The sequence below is a fragment of the Aythya marila genome, assembly GCF_965140915.1.
Source record: "Aythya marila genome assembly, chromosome: 2".
Taxonomy (NCBI): domain Eukaryota; kingdom Metazoa; phylum Chordata; class Aves; order Anseriformes; family Anatidae; genus Aythya; species Aythya marila.
The window spans coordinates 95,300,308-95,318,200 of record NC_139043.1 but is presented as its reverse complement, the minus strand read 5'-3'; the positions used below and the strand labels follow the sequence as shown (position 1 = coordinate 95,318,200).

The following is a 17,893-nucleotide window of genomic DNA, read 5'->3' as shown; positions in this document are numbered from 1 at the left end:
TTTTAATGCATTAACATGATTTCTATTCACCAGTTTTCCCATTTCTAAAAGAAACCATGTGTTCAAAAGTGCTTCACGTGCAAAAAGGAACTCCATGGGAAAAATAAAAAATGAACAGTATAGACATGAAGTGTTGTACTTTACCTAAGCCTAGCCTAGCTGTTCACAGAAAATACTACATATCCAAAGTGCCTGAGATAACTCCTGTGGTTTATTTTTGATCAGTCTGAGAGAAAGCTTATGCAATTTCAATCAAAATTAGAAATAGAAATCTACATAAGCATCACTTTCTGTTGCCTCCTCCTACCAACCCACGAGAAACTTATATGTAATATCTATATCCTAAAGAGACATATACAAAAAGCTTTTCATAACTGCTATGAATCTAGCAGAAACAGAATTCTGGATGTTGAAACCACATAGTAAATAAGAATGAGGACAGAATGCAACTCAAAAGGTTAGAGCTGCCTCCACTGTCCACCTCTTTACATGGAATGAAAGGCTGTGGATTGATTCCAACTCTCAGACTAAAAAGAAGATCAAGAAAGCCCCATTACCGAACTATTCAGGATATTTGGATGTGACACATGAACAGAGTCAGCACTAGTATGGCAATCCAGGAAACACAGCAAAACAGTTAGAAAATTGTATTAACAGATCAATGAAAAAAAAAGAGTTTACTTCCCCTCACCTTTTTCTTCATTTTTACGTTTTTGAAAATTGCGTGAACTCTCCACGTTTTTGCAAACATTGCTCCAAATGCAGTTGTATATCCCACTGTAAGAATCCATGTTCGAACCTAAAAAAATACATATATAAAAAAAAGACAAAGACATTTTATTTTCAGTAGGTAATGTGGATATTACCGTTTGAGCCTATTTTTTCTTGACAGTTGAAAAATACTCAAAGAACTTAATAAAAATGTTGACATTTCAAAATTGTCTCATTTATTGTTTTCTTACTTTTCTTCTTCCTCCATCCCCTTTCCAAGTGTAACAAATCTAGAGGCTGAATTCACAATCTCTTCCATATATAACAGCACAACTCAGTTAACTCAGTTACAATATTGTACTTTTTTTTTTTTTTCCCACTTTTATTGTGTTCTGTGCAGGCAGAAGAAGGAACCAGTGGAGGAAAACAAGAGACAGAGACTATAAAAACTACCCGGGGAGCTAATATTAACAGCAACATTTTGAACAGAACAGAACAGAGAAGTAAAAATGTCATTCAGACTAAATAAGAGGAAATTGTACTATGTGTGGTATGTAGCACTGAAAGCAGATCCCTAGCATACCAGAAAGATATGAAAAACTGACCTTAAAGTTATTCTGTAGGTAAAAGAGGAAAGATAAAGCAACAAAGCCTAGGTGGGTAAGCCTCAGGGGCAGGACCTGAATCAAAGACAATATATGCATTATGGGTCTAAGAAAAAGGAGATGTTGAGCTCACATAGAATGATAAACTGATGGAACCCTAAGGTAGCTACAGGTTTGAGATAGACCTATCTAGATATTTTCCTTATAGTGAATTTCCCAAGGAAATACAGAAGATTAAAAAACAAACAAACAAACAACAACGAAACAATAACAACAACAACAACAACAAAACTTTCAGAGTTGTAGCAAGCTCTGCAAAGCCTACTCTAGTTCCTTGGAAGTTTCTATTTTCATTGCCCTGGAGGTCTGGTTGTTTAAAAGTTTTTCTGCCCTGAACAGATCTCTTTTCCTTCCCAAAGAGGGACCAGAGACTACAGAGCGTAGCAGGTGAAAGATCACACAAGAGGCACAGAAAGAAGCTGGAAACATACAACTGAATCAGGGTGCCTGAAAAATCACCAGGAGAATAATCTCCTTGTTCCTCTGGAGACTGCACCTGGGGCACCTGTCACGATGGAGCACTGCACAAATGTGAATCAAGAAGTAAGAGTAAAATGTACTGTACAATGCAAATGAAAAAACTGTGGGAGAGACAATGGCTAAAGAGAGGGAAGGCAAACCTAAAAAAGGGGAAAGCAAGCCTTGTTTTGGCCATGTTAACCATGCATCCTTGGCCATTTGAGCTGTTTTTTTTGATTTAAAAAAATCCGATATGTTGAAAAAAGGACAGTGAGAAATATATATATTTATATTTATATAAATATATGTATATCTTAATTGGCAACCAGATTAATTTTACATCTGAGTTCTGGAGAGTTTGAGATTTTCAATTTACCACTTCAGGATCTGCTTGTTGATGGCAAACTATGTGCTGCAGGAAGATCCAGAACTTGGAATCTAAGATAAGTATTAAGAATAATGTAAATGTTTAACTTCTAAGTACACATCATCTATTTTTGCCTTTCCAGAGATCATCAGCATTTTCATTCTCATATTAAAAACTGTTCCTTTCGTCCCCCATAATTTCTGTGGAGTAGAGATTCTTATTTCTAGTAAGCATTGGTGATAGGATATCAAGACGGAAAACATAGAAAAGACCCACTCAAAAATTTTGATAGAGCAATAAGAGTAATCAAATAACTACAGTTCCTTAATATAAATAAATAAATAAATAAATTCAGTTAATTACATATGGTCAGCAATAGTGAATTAGGGAGAGGAAAGTACACATCAAACAAGTGCCTTGGATTTTGGCAAAGAGGTATACATGTGTGTGGACACCCAAAACTGAGAAGGCATACACCACCAAACTGATAGCACAAAAGAGCATGTCAACCATTGGTGGGAATAAGCAGTAATGAAGGAATTACCAACGAAGTTTGGAAACAAAGGAGGAGTCATACACATTTATAACAGTGGGAAGAAAGAGGATAGTGCCAAAGCAGCAGTCCTGAGAGACCCAAGGCCAGAAGATGCCTGAATCCAGCAGAAGTGAATGCATGGAGTGCACTGCACAGGGACACACATCTCTGATATGCAGATGTGAACTCAGGGTGTTCTTCCTCACTGCCATGTGCACTAGTACATTGCAGATATGCACGCAAAGACAGAGAGCACACATCTCCCAAAGGATGCATCTGCACATGGGAACCTTCACTCCCAGAAGAAATGGTGTGCTGTGAACCCATATGTCCTGTGAGCTGTCTGCATGTTACTCAGAGAGTATGTGTCCTGGTTGTGGCTGGCATAGATAATTTTCTTCATAGTAGCTGGTAAAGTGCCATGTTTATTAGAAAATGTTGGGGTACTAGTAGAAGACTGTTCATATATTTGTATATATATATTAAAAATTTATAGGCATCTAATGTTGTGGTTTGTCTGTTACACTGCTGATATTGACTCTGACCATACAGCTCACTGACTGCTGGTTAATCATGCCATTACTAAATCAGTAAACCAATCCCAGTTAAATCCAAGCCACATGAGTTTTGCCACCTAATGACATTCTTGACTGCAGTACCATAAAAGAAATCCAAAACAAATAAACAAAAATATAGGAGAACAGACATTTAGGTTGGCAATATATTATTTTTAACTTAAATATTTTTTCAAGTCTTTACTCATTATCTGTCATCATACATTATGCTAATAACTTCAGCAAAGCCACAGTCAGACCAACTTTGAGTGATTTAAAAAACACATTTAATATCAACATGTTCTTATTAGCCAGTTACACCTTTTTTTAACTTCACATCAACTGAGCTGTGATAACCATACTTAGCATTCAATCTTTTTGCTGCTATTAATAAGTATTCAGCTCTTTTGTGTACAGTTTAGTGATATATTTGGCAAACAGATACATGGTATTTTCATGTCTCTAATAAGATCTCTTTTGTTCTCCCTGAAAGAGTAATTGCCTCTTGGGGATAGTAATAAATTCAATTATGCTCATAATATGTTTCTAACTGGATACTCAGAAAAAAAAAATATGTTATTTTTATCACATTCACTTCAAAAGTTTTATGTATTCCTGATCTGGATTATGTAAATTAGAATACTATAACTATTGGCTACATTAGAAATGTTCTGACTTAAAGATATCAGGAAATTTTATCAAAATGAGATCACTATTGCTAAGAATGAGACAATAAGTTTCAGATGAAAATAAATTTTTAATTTTGAAGAAAATGACCTTGAATTTGTCTGCAACAATTCATTAATACAGACAGAAAAATGAAAAATTTAGAAAAATATCAAAAGCCCCTGAAATATATATATCTGTTCTAATGTTTTTCTGAATTTAAAAGAAACTAATACACAATGCATATAATAATCACATTTTATATATATATATATATTCTGAAATGTATTATACTTCCAACTGCCACTCACCTGAAAGGACACAAGAAAACCAACACCAATAATTGGATAGTACGACTCGAGCCTACACTGAATGCCATCACTGTGATGTTATAGATTTGATCTATATCATGAACTCTGTCATGTTGGAACTTTTTAATTATGTACTTGAACAGAAGAGAGAGAAATATCATGCTCTCCCCAGCAACTCCTCAATAAGCAGGAATTATAACTTGTGCTTTTAATAAATTGCTTAATAGGAGCTCCTAGTTATAGCTGGAAAAGGTAAAAATCTTTTATTTGATAGACAACCCATGTGATCACCACCAAACACTGACAGTGTCTCCACAAGGAAACAGATCATTCTTGTTCATTTTCCAGTGCTAAGAAAAAACACATTGAAAATGAACATCTTGTTCATTTTCTATGGCTAAGAAAAAAACATGACGTTTATTTAAAACAACAAAAAAATCCACCTCTGTCAAATATTAATGTTTAAACAAAATTTGTAAGGTTTAATTAAAGTCACTGCATTTATGAACAAGCAGCCTGCATCTTGTAAAAGTATGAACTATAGCAGTTCTTTTCAATTTTCCTTTGCAACAAAAAGTTTCCATTCTAAGCTTAAGGTGTTTCCATTCTAAGCTTAAGGTGTTTCCATTCTAAGAGGAAAGTGTAAAGACCTTTTATTTTTTATTTTTTTAAGTGAAAGTATTCTTCCACAATGTAATAAACATTAATACCTTAACACCCTAATATAAAGTTACTTCCATGTGAATTGTATTTCCTCTCAACCTTGAGCTTTCACTGAGTAGCCTATGTTTTGAATGCTACTATTTCATACCTTCACAAAAATCAATGTATCCATGTAAAAACTCCACAAACTTATTTGATGTCATAACTTGTTACCTTGGAAAATGGATTGAATTGATTAAATGTATAAAGTTTCACTATTAAAGAAGTTATATTATTTTCCCATATTTGACCACCACTGCACATATATTCAGAAAATCACACAGTTGTGAACTGAAGAATGCCCATGAAGGTGTTGAGCAGGTGTTAAGCAATAACAAGAATTTCAAGTGCAACTGATTAAGAAAGTGATGTATTTTATTCCTCTATTAAGTTGAAAGAAAAAAATATTAAAACTGAATGAAATATAGCAACCCATTAAACTGCATATACCACATCTTTTTGTGCTGCAGCTTCAAATTTGCTATATTAATCCAGTTTGCCAATATCACGCAACCAAGAAGATAGTAGAGAAACAGAATGAATAATTTAAATAAACATCAGGAACAAGAATTGCAATATGTGTTGCATAAACAGCTACAAACACCACCCCTTCACAGATACTTCATTAAAAAAATATATAAAAAAAATTAGTATTTGAATAGTGAACCAGCTTGGTTCTTTAAACAACTTCAGTTAGCAAAATGCTTAGCTTTTGTTCCTGCAGAGGAATCACTCAGATTTAAGATTCTTGAAAGCATCATTTATATTACCTGAAGACCATTATTTTAATGGTTTCATTTAAATAAAAAGGATTTTTATGAAAAAAGCATTTCTTTCATAGGACTAGACACTCCCAGTACCTTCCAATTTAGTTTATGAAATTCAGTCTGGTTTATTTGGGCAATATCAGTAATTAGCAGTTTTACACATGCACAGGGCTGGAAGTTGCAGCACCAACTGAGTCAGGCTGTAGCTGAACATTAGTGCTGAGCTGCTTGGTGGCATCTTGGTACTAGATTTAGGCACTTAAAAGTGACAAACAGGAGAATAAACCATACTGCGGGTTTAGCCCTGAAGAGCACAATTATCTTTAAGTAGGCAATTCTGTTGATTTCTGTGGACTATTCATGGGCTTAAAATTAAGCACCTTCTATTGTTCTTTGCAGACTGGGGACATAAAGGATAATTATGATGAACAAAAGTGTGCCATCTCAACACATTTTCCCTGGGGGCTTGATCCTGTGTCTATTAGCAATGGCAAAATTCCCAGTGTGAGAGCAGGCAGGCCCAAAGAATGAGTTCATCCATTTGAATTATACTTTTCTCATTTATCTCAAACATTTTATGACACATGTTTAGGTCTTTTAACTTATTCTTTAGAATTTGTGTGGCACCAGCACAATTCTTACAAAAAGTAAGTGGCAATAACATTAGAGAATTGAATCCTGCTGTTTTCACATAAATTAGGTACAGTGGCTCTTCACATGCTGTGAAATCTCCTGTAGTGATTTCTTAATATATTTCAGACCATTTTTGAGAGTCAATCCAAGGGTAGTGTAAAATATATTATAATTGCCCACAATTCTATAAGGGGGCTTTAAAACCTAGCTATTGTCCTACTGAAAGAGAGGCAAAATGTTCTAAAAATGCTACCTAAATAAATTGCTGGCAAGGTTGTGGTGTATTTGCTTCAGCATATGAACGATTCTGTTTCAGGGATCTATTCAGCTTTGTAAATTTTCCCTCTACATTTTTTTCCCCAAGAAAATGTCATTTACTAAAATAGAAGCTGATCAGGCTCATGTTAAACTCAGTAACAAAATTGCCTTTGAATGTAATAGGAGTGAGATCAGTCTCGGACGGAACGATGGTTAGGACAACTATGGAATTGATTATACAGAAAAGGGAGATTAAAATTAACAGCTAGACAATTAAGAAGGAAATAAACTAATGAATACACACAAAATGAAAAAGGCCAGACTAAAAATACAAACAAGGGCTACGGTTTCCAAAGACAAAGAAGTAGATTAGGGGTCCAAATCACTTTGCAGTTCAGAATGAGCTGAGTGTCTATCCGTTGTGTTTCTTTTTTTTTTCACTTTTTTTTTTTTTTTTAATTCCTAGGCAAGATTAAACAATTTGAATAAAAGAATTAGGCAAGTATACAGTTCAAAGGGAGGGGTGGGAGGAAATGGGGAGAACCCAAAGCATATGACAATGTCTGAAAAGTATAAAGGAAGACAATAGGGAGTACATCATCAACTACTTAACAAATAGCAAAGCTAGGTGTCAGTTAGTAGCCCAGGGTCAAGTGCAAGTGGCTTTTGCCCATAGTACACCAAGACAGCCATAAATTTGAGGGGCCCTGCCCAACATTTTTAATATTTGTCAGATGCCTCCAAAAATTGGTAAACAGAGAAACCTCAAAGTGATGAGGTTTCATCACTTCATCAGGATGACAACAAAGCAGAAGTAAAGACAAAAGGTTGGTACATCCGCTTCTTCTCCCTGCTTTATCTTTAAAGACCAGCCCCTGCTTCCAGAGCTGCTGTCAGGCAACTCTATGACTTTCAGAGTTTTAGGGAATTGCCTAGCATACCCCTCACGCTGCAGTCTACCCTCTTCCCTAGGAAACAACCCCTCAGAGCTGACTTCCTCCATGCTCCTTGCTGTAATCTGAGTCTGTGTTTGATGAGCACGTTTTAGGATGTCTCTCCACTTTCATGACACTTTATAATCCTGACCTTGCACAGACACAGGATTTCCCAAGAAAAAGTGGAACCAATACAGACCATGGGGTCCACCTCATCTACCTTTTTTTTCTCAGTGGGACATAGATATGACTATGAAAAATCAGTGAAAAAGCATAAAAGCTTGCCTTTCACTTTGCTACATGATACAGAGTCAGATTTTAAGTATTCACCACCCATAATTAACAATAGTAGACAAACCCTAAGTGCTTCTGAGGATCTGGATACATTTAAAGGTGAATAGTAATTTTTGAAGTACATTTAAAGGTGAATAGTCAAATTTTAAGTACATCTTTGAGAAGATAAGGTCTCTAACATCTACTGTTATCATGAATGCACCTGTTCTCAGAATGTCTGAATGAGAACAACACAAAGTCCAGACAGTCTCACACAGCAGTAGGTAGCTGTATTTTACCAGCAGATATTTCCATTTCTTCCTTCTCTCTCTCTTTCTGTCTCTCCACCTCACCCTACCTCATTGCTTGGCTCTTTCTTTCTATGCAGAATCTCTTTTCAAATGCCTGCATCACAGCTGAGAGCACCTGACTGAAATCTGAAAGCCTGAGAACAACCTGCAACAGATGAAACTGCTGTTGAATACCGCAGGCATACAAAAACCTTAATGCACTCTGTTTACTTTGCCTTTTGTTAAGGCAAAACACTGACAAGTCTCAGTGAGATCACCAGGAATCACAGGATATCTGCCTGGTTTTGGCAATTCATATAAATTATGCTAATTAATGAGTACAAAACAAAGCATGCTTAATGTTAGTGACAGTGTAATCTGGAACATTTCCATCCTTTTACCTTTGATGTAACACCTTTCCAGAACTCCAGAGTGCAAAGGAGACTGAAAGACGATCAATGTCTCCAGAACAGATATCTACTGGAATGGTACAAATCCTATAATGGCCTGTTCCAGATAGATCACTTGCTCCTTCCCTATCAGAAGAGCCAACTGGTGTTTACATGGAATTCTTTGTGTTCCATTTTGTGCCCATTGCCTCTTATTAGCCTTTCATCCCACAGCAGATCCAACTTGCAGAGACATCACTAGTCTTAAATGCAAAGCATGAAATCCCCAGCAGAATATATTACAGAAGTCTAAACATTATGATCATATTTAATATTCTCTCTATTTTAAGTATTCCTGTTTAGTATGTCAGCTTAAACTCTATTCATAGGATATGTCACTGGCATTGCTAATTTTGAGTCTCTCTCTTCCATATAATGAATGCTTTCAATTATTTTTCCACTTGCTTGCATTTTTCCAGTTGGCATCACATCTTGTTTCATACCTTTACTTCTAACTTCTCTTTTTCTATGGTACCATGGTAATTCTGAGATTGAAAACAAAGATAGATCAGATCATCCTCATTCTCTCTCTCTCCCTTATACCTGAAGCAGTTTCTAGTTTTGAATATATATGCATGTAATGAACTACTCTATTACTTTTTCTATACAACCAATGTAGTTGCAATTGACAGTTGCAAGACATCTAACTGTTCCATACTGCACTGACCTCTTTCTGAGAATTCACTGCTTCAGATAGTTTTAATTTCATGCAGCTGGTGTTTTACAATATGACACCTACTCTCTAATTCAGATATGGAATGAAATAATGCTATGTTTGGTATTAGGAATCCCTACCATAAGTAATAAATTACTATTTAAATGTATTTGATTATTTTCCATAGAAAATGGGCATACCAGGATAAAAATGAGTTACTTTGAAACCATTTACCTACTCTAGCACACAGTCAACAATACAGAAGTTCAAAAACATAAAATACCCCTGTTTAGCAAATTATTTGCCCATATGTTTAAAGTGCTTTTCTTACTCTCAAATACATTTAACAATCGGTTCTGTATTTCAACAGATTGATTTATATACCACATCCTCCTACAGTCAGTGCCTTGCAGAGTTGAAAATGGTGGTGCAATTTATCAAAGAAATTCTTTCAAATTTTTTATCATGGTTCAGTGTCCTTGAAATATTACAGAATAAAACTTGTGCCATAGGTAGATGCACATTGTAGAAAAGTCAAGCACTTCACCCTCCAAACAATGCTATAAACACTGTGCTATAGAGGAAGTGCACACAATAGATTTGGGATATAATACTTAAAATTTGGAAACCATTCTTCCTGAATTTAGTTGTTAGATTGAGGTGTATTTAAGGACCTTACATTGGTCTTAGCAGAAAATTATCAGAAAATTACTCTAAGATAGAATAATCACAGTAACCATATATATCTCGTATCTAATTTTAAAAAAAACTTACTATTATGTATACGCTGCTACTTTCATGAGGTCTAATCATTTTTTTTTTAAATATGGAAGACAAAGACGGTGATTACTTGGCTTAGAGAGGGGATATCACTAATGACAGCCTTTCAGTTTTGCATGTGCTTATAAAAGCTGAATCAAAATTTTAACTTCCCTACCAAACAAACAAACAAACAGAAAAAACCCTCTGCCTCCATTGATGTGGTTCTTGTTCTCTGTGCCTAAAATGTAGCTATTCCAGCTGTACCCACATATTTTTGGTATCAATGGCTTTTATGATCACTCTCTATTGTAGCTGGTTCTTTTAAAGAGTAACAATCTCTCATAAAATGGAAATTTTAAACTAATTTGTAATATGTTTTAGAATGGATAATCCAAATCATGCATTACCAGGGAAACGAATGATAAGAGAGATTTGTGCCAGCCTGATCCTATAAGAACTGATATCTGTAAGTAGGCCTTATGAAACCAATAAGCTTGCTACCCATATGGAGAGATGGATGTTCGTTACATGGTGCCAAATGTACACTCTGTACCCAGCACTTAGTGGGAGTTTTTTTGGGGGAAAGAGGAGAGACAGAAGAGTTACTGAACAGAAAAGTGGGTTTGTCTCCCATATTTATGAACTCAACATTAATTTAGTGTTTCCTAGATACAGGGAAAGTGCTTAGGCAGGGTAGATGGTGGATATGGAAATATGATTTTTTAAAAAAAAGAAAACAAGAGAATTGCTCATTGAAAGCTATCAGCTATTCCACTGGAAAAATAATAATTGGAGGAGGGAATTTTTAAAAGAATTGTTCAATGAGCTGAAGGTTGGAAAAAAAAAAGTCCTGATAGGTTGCTTCTGGAGGTTTTCTTGCGTCTATGATGCTAACACTAACCACTGACAGAGCAGGGATTCATAAGATAAATCAGAAGTCATGTACAGGAAATCACAGTCAGAAATGCTTCCATACTGGACTGAAAACCAGGAAAGCCAAGCCTGTGTGAGGAGGGTTGTAGGCAGACTAGTCATACAGTGTCCTACAGCCTGTCAATAAGTCAGGAGGTTTGAATGTAAGCCCCTCATGGTTGCATCAGGACGTATAATTTGCACTTTCTGCCACAAGCTTTTTCTGCAAAGGATGGTGAGAAAAGAATGGGGATTGATATCAATAACTGGCTTCTTAATGTCACTTCTGGTCCATTGGAAACTGGTTCACACACAAAAAAAAGAAAGAATATTTGCTGGATAATGAATGCTGGTACCTATGCATTCACATAATTATATACTTAGCTTGGGAGAGGCGAACAGGATTTTCCTTTTGAAGTCTTTGAGGAACCTCTTTCTACTAGCTATATAGAGAATTTTTGTTCTAGTTCTAGAAGAATTGAATATTCTGTCCCTCTTCGTCCTTTGGCTGCTAAGGTATAGGTGTCTAAAACACAGGTGTCCTAAGGAAGCTAGGATTTTGCACAACAAATCCTGCATATTCACATGTACTATTATATCTTGTAGTGTGTCTTAACATGTACCGATGAACTCCAGTGTTTTGAAATGATATCACTGAATAAGTCATGATATTTCATTTCTATAACAGTTTTAGTCAGTATGGGGATTTCCACTGAAATACTGTGATTTAACTAAATTGTCTAGCTTTAGGCATGCAACTTTCAGACTTTGAATTTTTCTCTGTAAATAAAAACTTTCTTGCTAACTTCCAATATGCAATTTGATTTCAGAATTGCTTATTTTGGTTTAACTAGGATATATTCTATATGGATTCGGGCTTGTGTGAGTTTCTGCTTGGAAATAGCATTAGAAGCCTTTCAAGATTCAGTAAAAAAGACTAAGTAGAAAGGTCTGGGCAAGCAGCAGTCATGAAATATAAAATAATATGGAATGTATAAAGAAAATGTAGCTTCAAATATATTACTAGGTGTAATTCCACAAACACTGCATTTAATACATCTTCATATGTGTAATTTCTAAACAAGAAGATACATCAACAGTTTCACTCTGATGCAAAATCCTAATGCACCTGAAGTTTTCACTAATGATAATAAGGCTTTATGCACATTTCGGAATTTGGTCCCAGTAAATACCCCAGGAAAGAACTAAGAGAATCAGTTATTAAAAGGAATGAGACATCCAACTAGTGAACCTTTCTGTTTGTACATCTTGCAGAACTTTCTGCAAGACATTCTTAAACTAGAATATGTGGAATTACTTACTGTGCAAAGTGTCTCAAATGTCTTTTCGGAGACAAAGGATCCATCAAGACCAAAAAGAAAAATAGATGCATAAGAAAGCATCCCTCCAAGGATAATAAGGTTGTTCATGTAGGGACTGGACATCTTTATTAGTCTATGGACAAAAGGTGATAGAGCATTAAAGAAGAAAGATTACTGAGCAAAAGAGCAAATGCGAAGAGTTTTTTTGTAACCAGGCAAACTTATAAACCTTCTGTAGAACTCCATAAAATATATAAGCATACACACTGTTTTATAAAGTCTACCATTGTTTTAGGTTTTTGCATGTTTAGTAAAAAGGTCTCCTATTTTACTGATGGATTAATTAGCAAAGGCTAATGTCAATAGCACACACACACAGTCAAATGTTAAATCAAAAAAAAAACAAACAAACAAAAAAAACCTTTCCAAACAGTACAAAATAACTTATTCTAACAGTTTGTTTCATTTTGTATATATAATACATTAATTCTATCTGAATAGTTCTAAAATATCATCTTTCCACAGTTTAAATATTTTCTTTACATAAATATTAATAATACACTCTATGAAGTTGGCATTTAAATAGAAAACAAATTGAAATAGAAGTGACATGAATGTCTTACTTCTGATTTCTGTTTTTGATATTAAAAAAGAGGAAAGCACTGGCCATTATCATTCCTAAGATGGTGAGGGCTGAAAGGATGCTGTAGAGAGGCAGAGAGATCTTGCGTAGCTCCTCTTGTATAATTGTTTTGTCCTTTGGAGGCTCAAGTCCTAGAATTACAAGAAGAAAAAAAAAGGCTAAAGTACAGCCAAATGTAGAATTTGTGTAAGAAAATATGCCTCTCTTTACTACTATACCTAGAGTTAGCAACTGTAAACCACATCTGTAGCTGATGAAATTATTGACTTTGATAGACATATTTTGGTCACATTGATTGACAAGAAGGTTTGCATTTCTGGAGCAGATGAAAAAAAAATCATAACAAAATCCAAATGCAGAACCCCATAAAAAGTATACTATCTTCATTTTAAAATGTAAATAACACCAAAATGGCTGTGAAGTTTACCACAAGGTTACGCTTTTCTGAAACAGATGACAGAAACATGAGTAGAAAACAGAGAACATCATTTCTCAGCATATTTTCATTATCATCAGGGCAAATACAAATGGCCTACCTCACCTGTAACTAACTGAGAGAAAGCTAAAACTGACACTGTGGGGATCTGGAGCCTCATTGCTGCTTCTGCAGCCTCATTGGGGCAGAGGTTGATGGCCCCCAGGGGTTGACATGGGGGCCAGGACCATGGGCAGGGTGGGAGAACCCTGGGGGTAGACAGGGTTGTTAGTGCCCTCAGAGCCCTACAGAAGGGAGCAGTGTGGGAGAAAGAAGAGCCAGGTATAGGGACAGACCCACTCTTCAGTTCTCTGCAGGCATGGATTTGAATGTCTGAACTTAAAAAAAAAAGAAACAAACAACAAACAAACAAGTTTAAAGCCATATACCAGATTGACGGTCAGCTCCTGCTAATTAAAGGCTTCTAGGTTTAATGAGAATAATTACTTCCCGACAGCTAAAATGAAGCTCTTCATTCCCTACTTCACACACTCTACCTGCTTACTAAAATGTCCTGATACATGTAGGGAGAAATTTATCCACAGCAATTATGCTGAAACAATTCTGACAAGGGAAGATCCTTATGTTTTGGTCTTTACTTTCAACATTTCCAAACAAAAAATTCCTTTCACCTGGTGATCACACTAAAATGATCGGTCAAGGGACCATTCGCTGAACTGAAATTAGAAAAAAGTACCTCAGATTTTCCCTTTTTCCTCTTCCTACCTCAGAGCATGCATTTACAGGTTACTTATTTACATAACCCGTCAAGAAATTAGGCAACAAATAACAAACCAAAAATACAATAAAGCATGTGCCCGCATGAAAGGAGCTGATATTAAAAAAAAAACAAAAACAAAACAAACAAACAAAAAAAACCCTCACCTGCTGCATCTACAATATACAGAGTATATTGATGATGCGTTCAACAACCAGTGATTCCATAAAATATATTTTCTTCTTTGTAGAATGACCACTCAATTTTGTTCCTTTTAATAATGTGAATAACTGTTCTCCTGTGTGTAATTTTATGCAACGGTTTAAACAGAATTATATTTACTATTCTTCATTTGAAATACCTAATGTTACTATTTTTCATACTGCTTGACAGATGCAGCAGTTGTGTCCTCCACAGTGTATACACGACTACCTCCACAAAAAGCCACGGTGAGTACAATGGGAGGGTTCACTGCCACTCGTGTCAGACATCTTAAGATAGACATATGGCAGGCCATGGGGAAAGGAATGCCAAATGCAGCCAGGCCAAGAAGTAGGAGTCTATTCCTGAGAAAAGCCTGAACAGTTTTTTGCATCCTTTATTGTCCAAAAAGGCATGGAGATATGAATGATAACTGTCTCCTGCTACTTGATTCATCCTGAATATATTTTCTGGAAATTAATAGCATTGAATCAATACTCAACTGCATCATCAGTTCTGTTTTCCATCAAAAATAAGCAACTGGGTCCCAACCTTTGGCAACTGGGACAGATTCTGCACTCTTGATTTTCAAAGCCTCATTCTTCAGATATATGTGAGATGTGCATAAAGCCATGCTCTTTTGAGTCCATTAAAGGATACCAGAAGGAAACGTACAAAGCTCCAGCAAATGGACAAGCAGTCATGGGTTAGATCACTGCAGTGAAATTCCGGCCACGCCCATGCACACAGGCCCTGCTGTGGACCTTGGAAGCACTGCTGGAATGAACACTCTCTAGACTTGTTTCTCAAATGACATTTAAAAAAAATCTAGCCCTGCTATTTTGAAATCACATTTTCCAACTACCTAACAGACACCTCCCAAAGAAAAACAATAATTTCCCTCTCATCCACAAACACCACACACAAGCATCCTTCAGGTGAGTGGGTAATGGAGAAGAAATTAGAATATTATTGGTTGGTGGAGATGAAATAGAAGACATCTGTAGCTTGTTGAAATAAGAAAGAACATTGTGTACACATGTCAATATAAATTTATCCCAGTTATTGGAATGAAAAACAATTATACAATATCTAAATGTTACGAATTTCTGGTCAAAGTTCTCCTAATTTTCTTTTTAAGATTAGCTCAATTACATTTTTCTTTGTACAATTTCATACATTTTTGATATTAAAAATCCTAACAGGTCTCTAAACAGCATGCAGTGTTACAAACTGCATACAGCTACCCATGTAATTCCTGTACCTCTTTCCAGTTTCTCATCCTACCTTGGAACCTGATGCTGTTGTTGATTATTTCCAGTGTGTCAGCTACAGCATTATACTCTCCCACCTTCACTTCCTTTCTTTCTGCAGAGAAACAAACAAGAGTGATTGTTTATGGCAGTCCACATGTTCTCAATTATTTAACTGATTTTCCCTTCTTTTTGACAGTGTGTCAAGAGGAAAAGAAAATATGCTTGAAGTGCATGGATTATTAAAGCAGAATGCTAGACAGCTAACATAATTGAAAGAAATATTTCTGATTTTTTAAAGAAATGCAAAAGATTTTTAAGAACTCATTTACATAATCAGGAAATTGTTGTTACTGGGCACAGACATCTCCGGCTTAAAAATTACACACTTACTGGCTCATACTTACTTACTGGCTCAGTAAGACACTTTGTTGGGAGAACAGACATGGCTAAATCATGTGTTCCACTCCCATTTAAACAACTAGGACATCTTGCTTTAGTGAAGTATTTGCCAGGGGAGTCATAGTTGCAGGCTCCAGCCTGTGTGGAGTAGACTGGCTATTTAGTAGATATGCTGGGAATCTAATCTCTCACACTGACTGGGAATTAGCAACTCATCAGCACACTGACTGCAAAACATGCTGTGTTGTATAATTAAAGCTAACTTACACTTGAGCTAAAATATTTACATCTGCAGTTTTGGGATTATCATCATCTATATGACCTTCTTGTACAGAAACTTAGTATGTTCAGCTGCTGCCTTTGACACAGTAGCTGGAACTCTGTCACATATTAGTCCCAGCCTCCTGATGACATCTGGCACCAATTAATTTCTGCCTTATTTTTTTATTATTATTATTTTTTTAATTCATATTACTTAGAAGTGCAGGAACTTACTAAATTATAATTTTTATAGTAAAACTTTTAACTTTCGATGAGAGACAAAAAAAATCAACAACAACACAGACACATTGGCTACAGTGTCTTTGATGAGCTGGCTCAGCAGAGCCAAAAAAATTCATTTCAGGCCTCCGTTTCTGGGAATGCACAACCCAATTTGCATGTAAATTCTGAGCTCATGACCCTATTTGTGACACTGATTCGGGAAGCTGATGATCTTGAACTAGATGCCCAATTTGAAAAGACTGTATTTTACCCAACAGCTCCACATTAACCTTTCCTCCTTTCTCACTCAAAGCAATTGTGCACTGTTCAACTCTGCTGAATGGAGAAGCTAGCTCCATTTTAGTAAATTCTGCAGGCTGATTAATACTAAACTGAGAGCTTACAGCAGGCAAAAGTTTTCCTTACATAAACTACACTACTTATTGTTAAAAATCTTTATGCAGAATTGTACACTGTGCTGCAAATCTGGCAGAGAAACCTTGGCATTTGCTATATCCAGATCAAAAGTTAAAGTTTGCAGTTCTGTAAACTGATTCACTTTTTACATGAATATCATCTATTATGTGGTCCTAAGACAAATTTGACATAAAAGTGGTTTCCAGCAGCAGTTTCACCAGGCCCATCCACAAAATAAATAAATAAATAAATCTTCTTTTGCAATCAGCATTACATACTCTTAGGGAGTAAATAAAAGTTGGTGCTTCCTGGCACAAGGCATTTGTTATACCCAGATCAAAAGCTTAAGTCCCAAACAATAATATCTGCACAGTCATCAGCTAAATGCTAAAATTATCATTAAACACTGAACCATTTCACTGTCTTCTTTATTGGAAGCATGAGAATTTTAATCTGTAGATTTAAAACACACACACAAAAAAAATAGATTGAAGAGAGACAAACCCCAGAATGCTGATCTATATGCAATTTGCACCTCTGATGCCACATAACTCACAGAATCTACTTATACCAAATGGAAGGAGATGATGGGGAGGAGATACACACAATGCCATTCCTTTTCAATGTTTACAAATTCTTACACAGCTTCCTTCACAGATGAAAGCAACATTGAGGACATGCCTACAATGGTAATTGTAACGCAGTGTAACACACTTGAAATAGGCTCAAACTATCTAGTTCAGGTAGTAGGAGCTAGCCCTCACAGGAATGAGGCTCGGTGGAATATTTATTTGGAGAAGTGAACTTCAATGGTGGACTGAGACTTCCAAGATTTAGCAACCCAAGAAGGTGGAAAATATGCAACATGTTTAGTACCTGTGAAGCACATTGGTAGTGCCTGGTCCCTTACAAATGGAAAAGGACAGTTCCCAGAGACCCTGCCAGGTTTTACTAAAGTTAAGAAATGCCATGAAGATATTGATATCTTAAAGTACTTGCATTTGTGAAAAGTAGTCTATGAGGGAAATAAACCATATTATATTAGAGGGAAGGATATAGTTTCAATATCATAATA

General features: G+C 35.8%; 1 protein-coding gene across 1 annotated transcript in view; it reads right to left on the bottom strand.

Annotated features, from left to right (window-relative positions):
* The window catches only part of GABBR2 (gamma-aminobutyric acid type B receptor subunit 2), a gene marked incomplete at both ends in the record, with an annotated part of 496,416 nt that overhangs the window by 144,620 nt on the left and 333,903 nt on the right, over positions 1 to 17,893 (bottom strand). The window contains 4 exons of the mRNA XM_082753404.1: positions 692 to 799; positions 12,227 to 12,359; positions 12,850 to 13,000; positions 15,551 to 15,631. Coding sequence (XP_082609530.1) covers positions 692 to 799; positions 12,227 to 12,359; positions 12,850 to 13,000; positions 15,551 to 15,631 — 473 coding nt within the window. The remainder of the gene's footprint in view (positions 1 to 691; positions 800 to 12,226; positions 12,360 to 12,849; positions 13,001 to 15,550; positions 15,632 to 17,893) is intronic.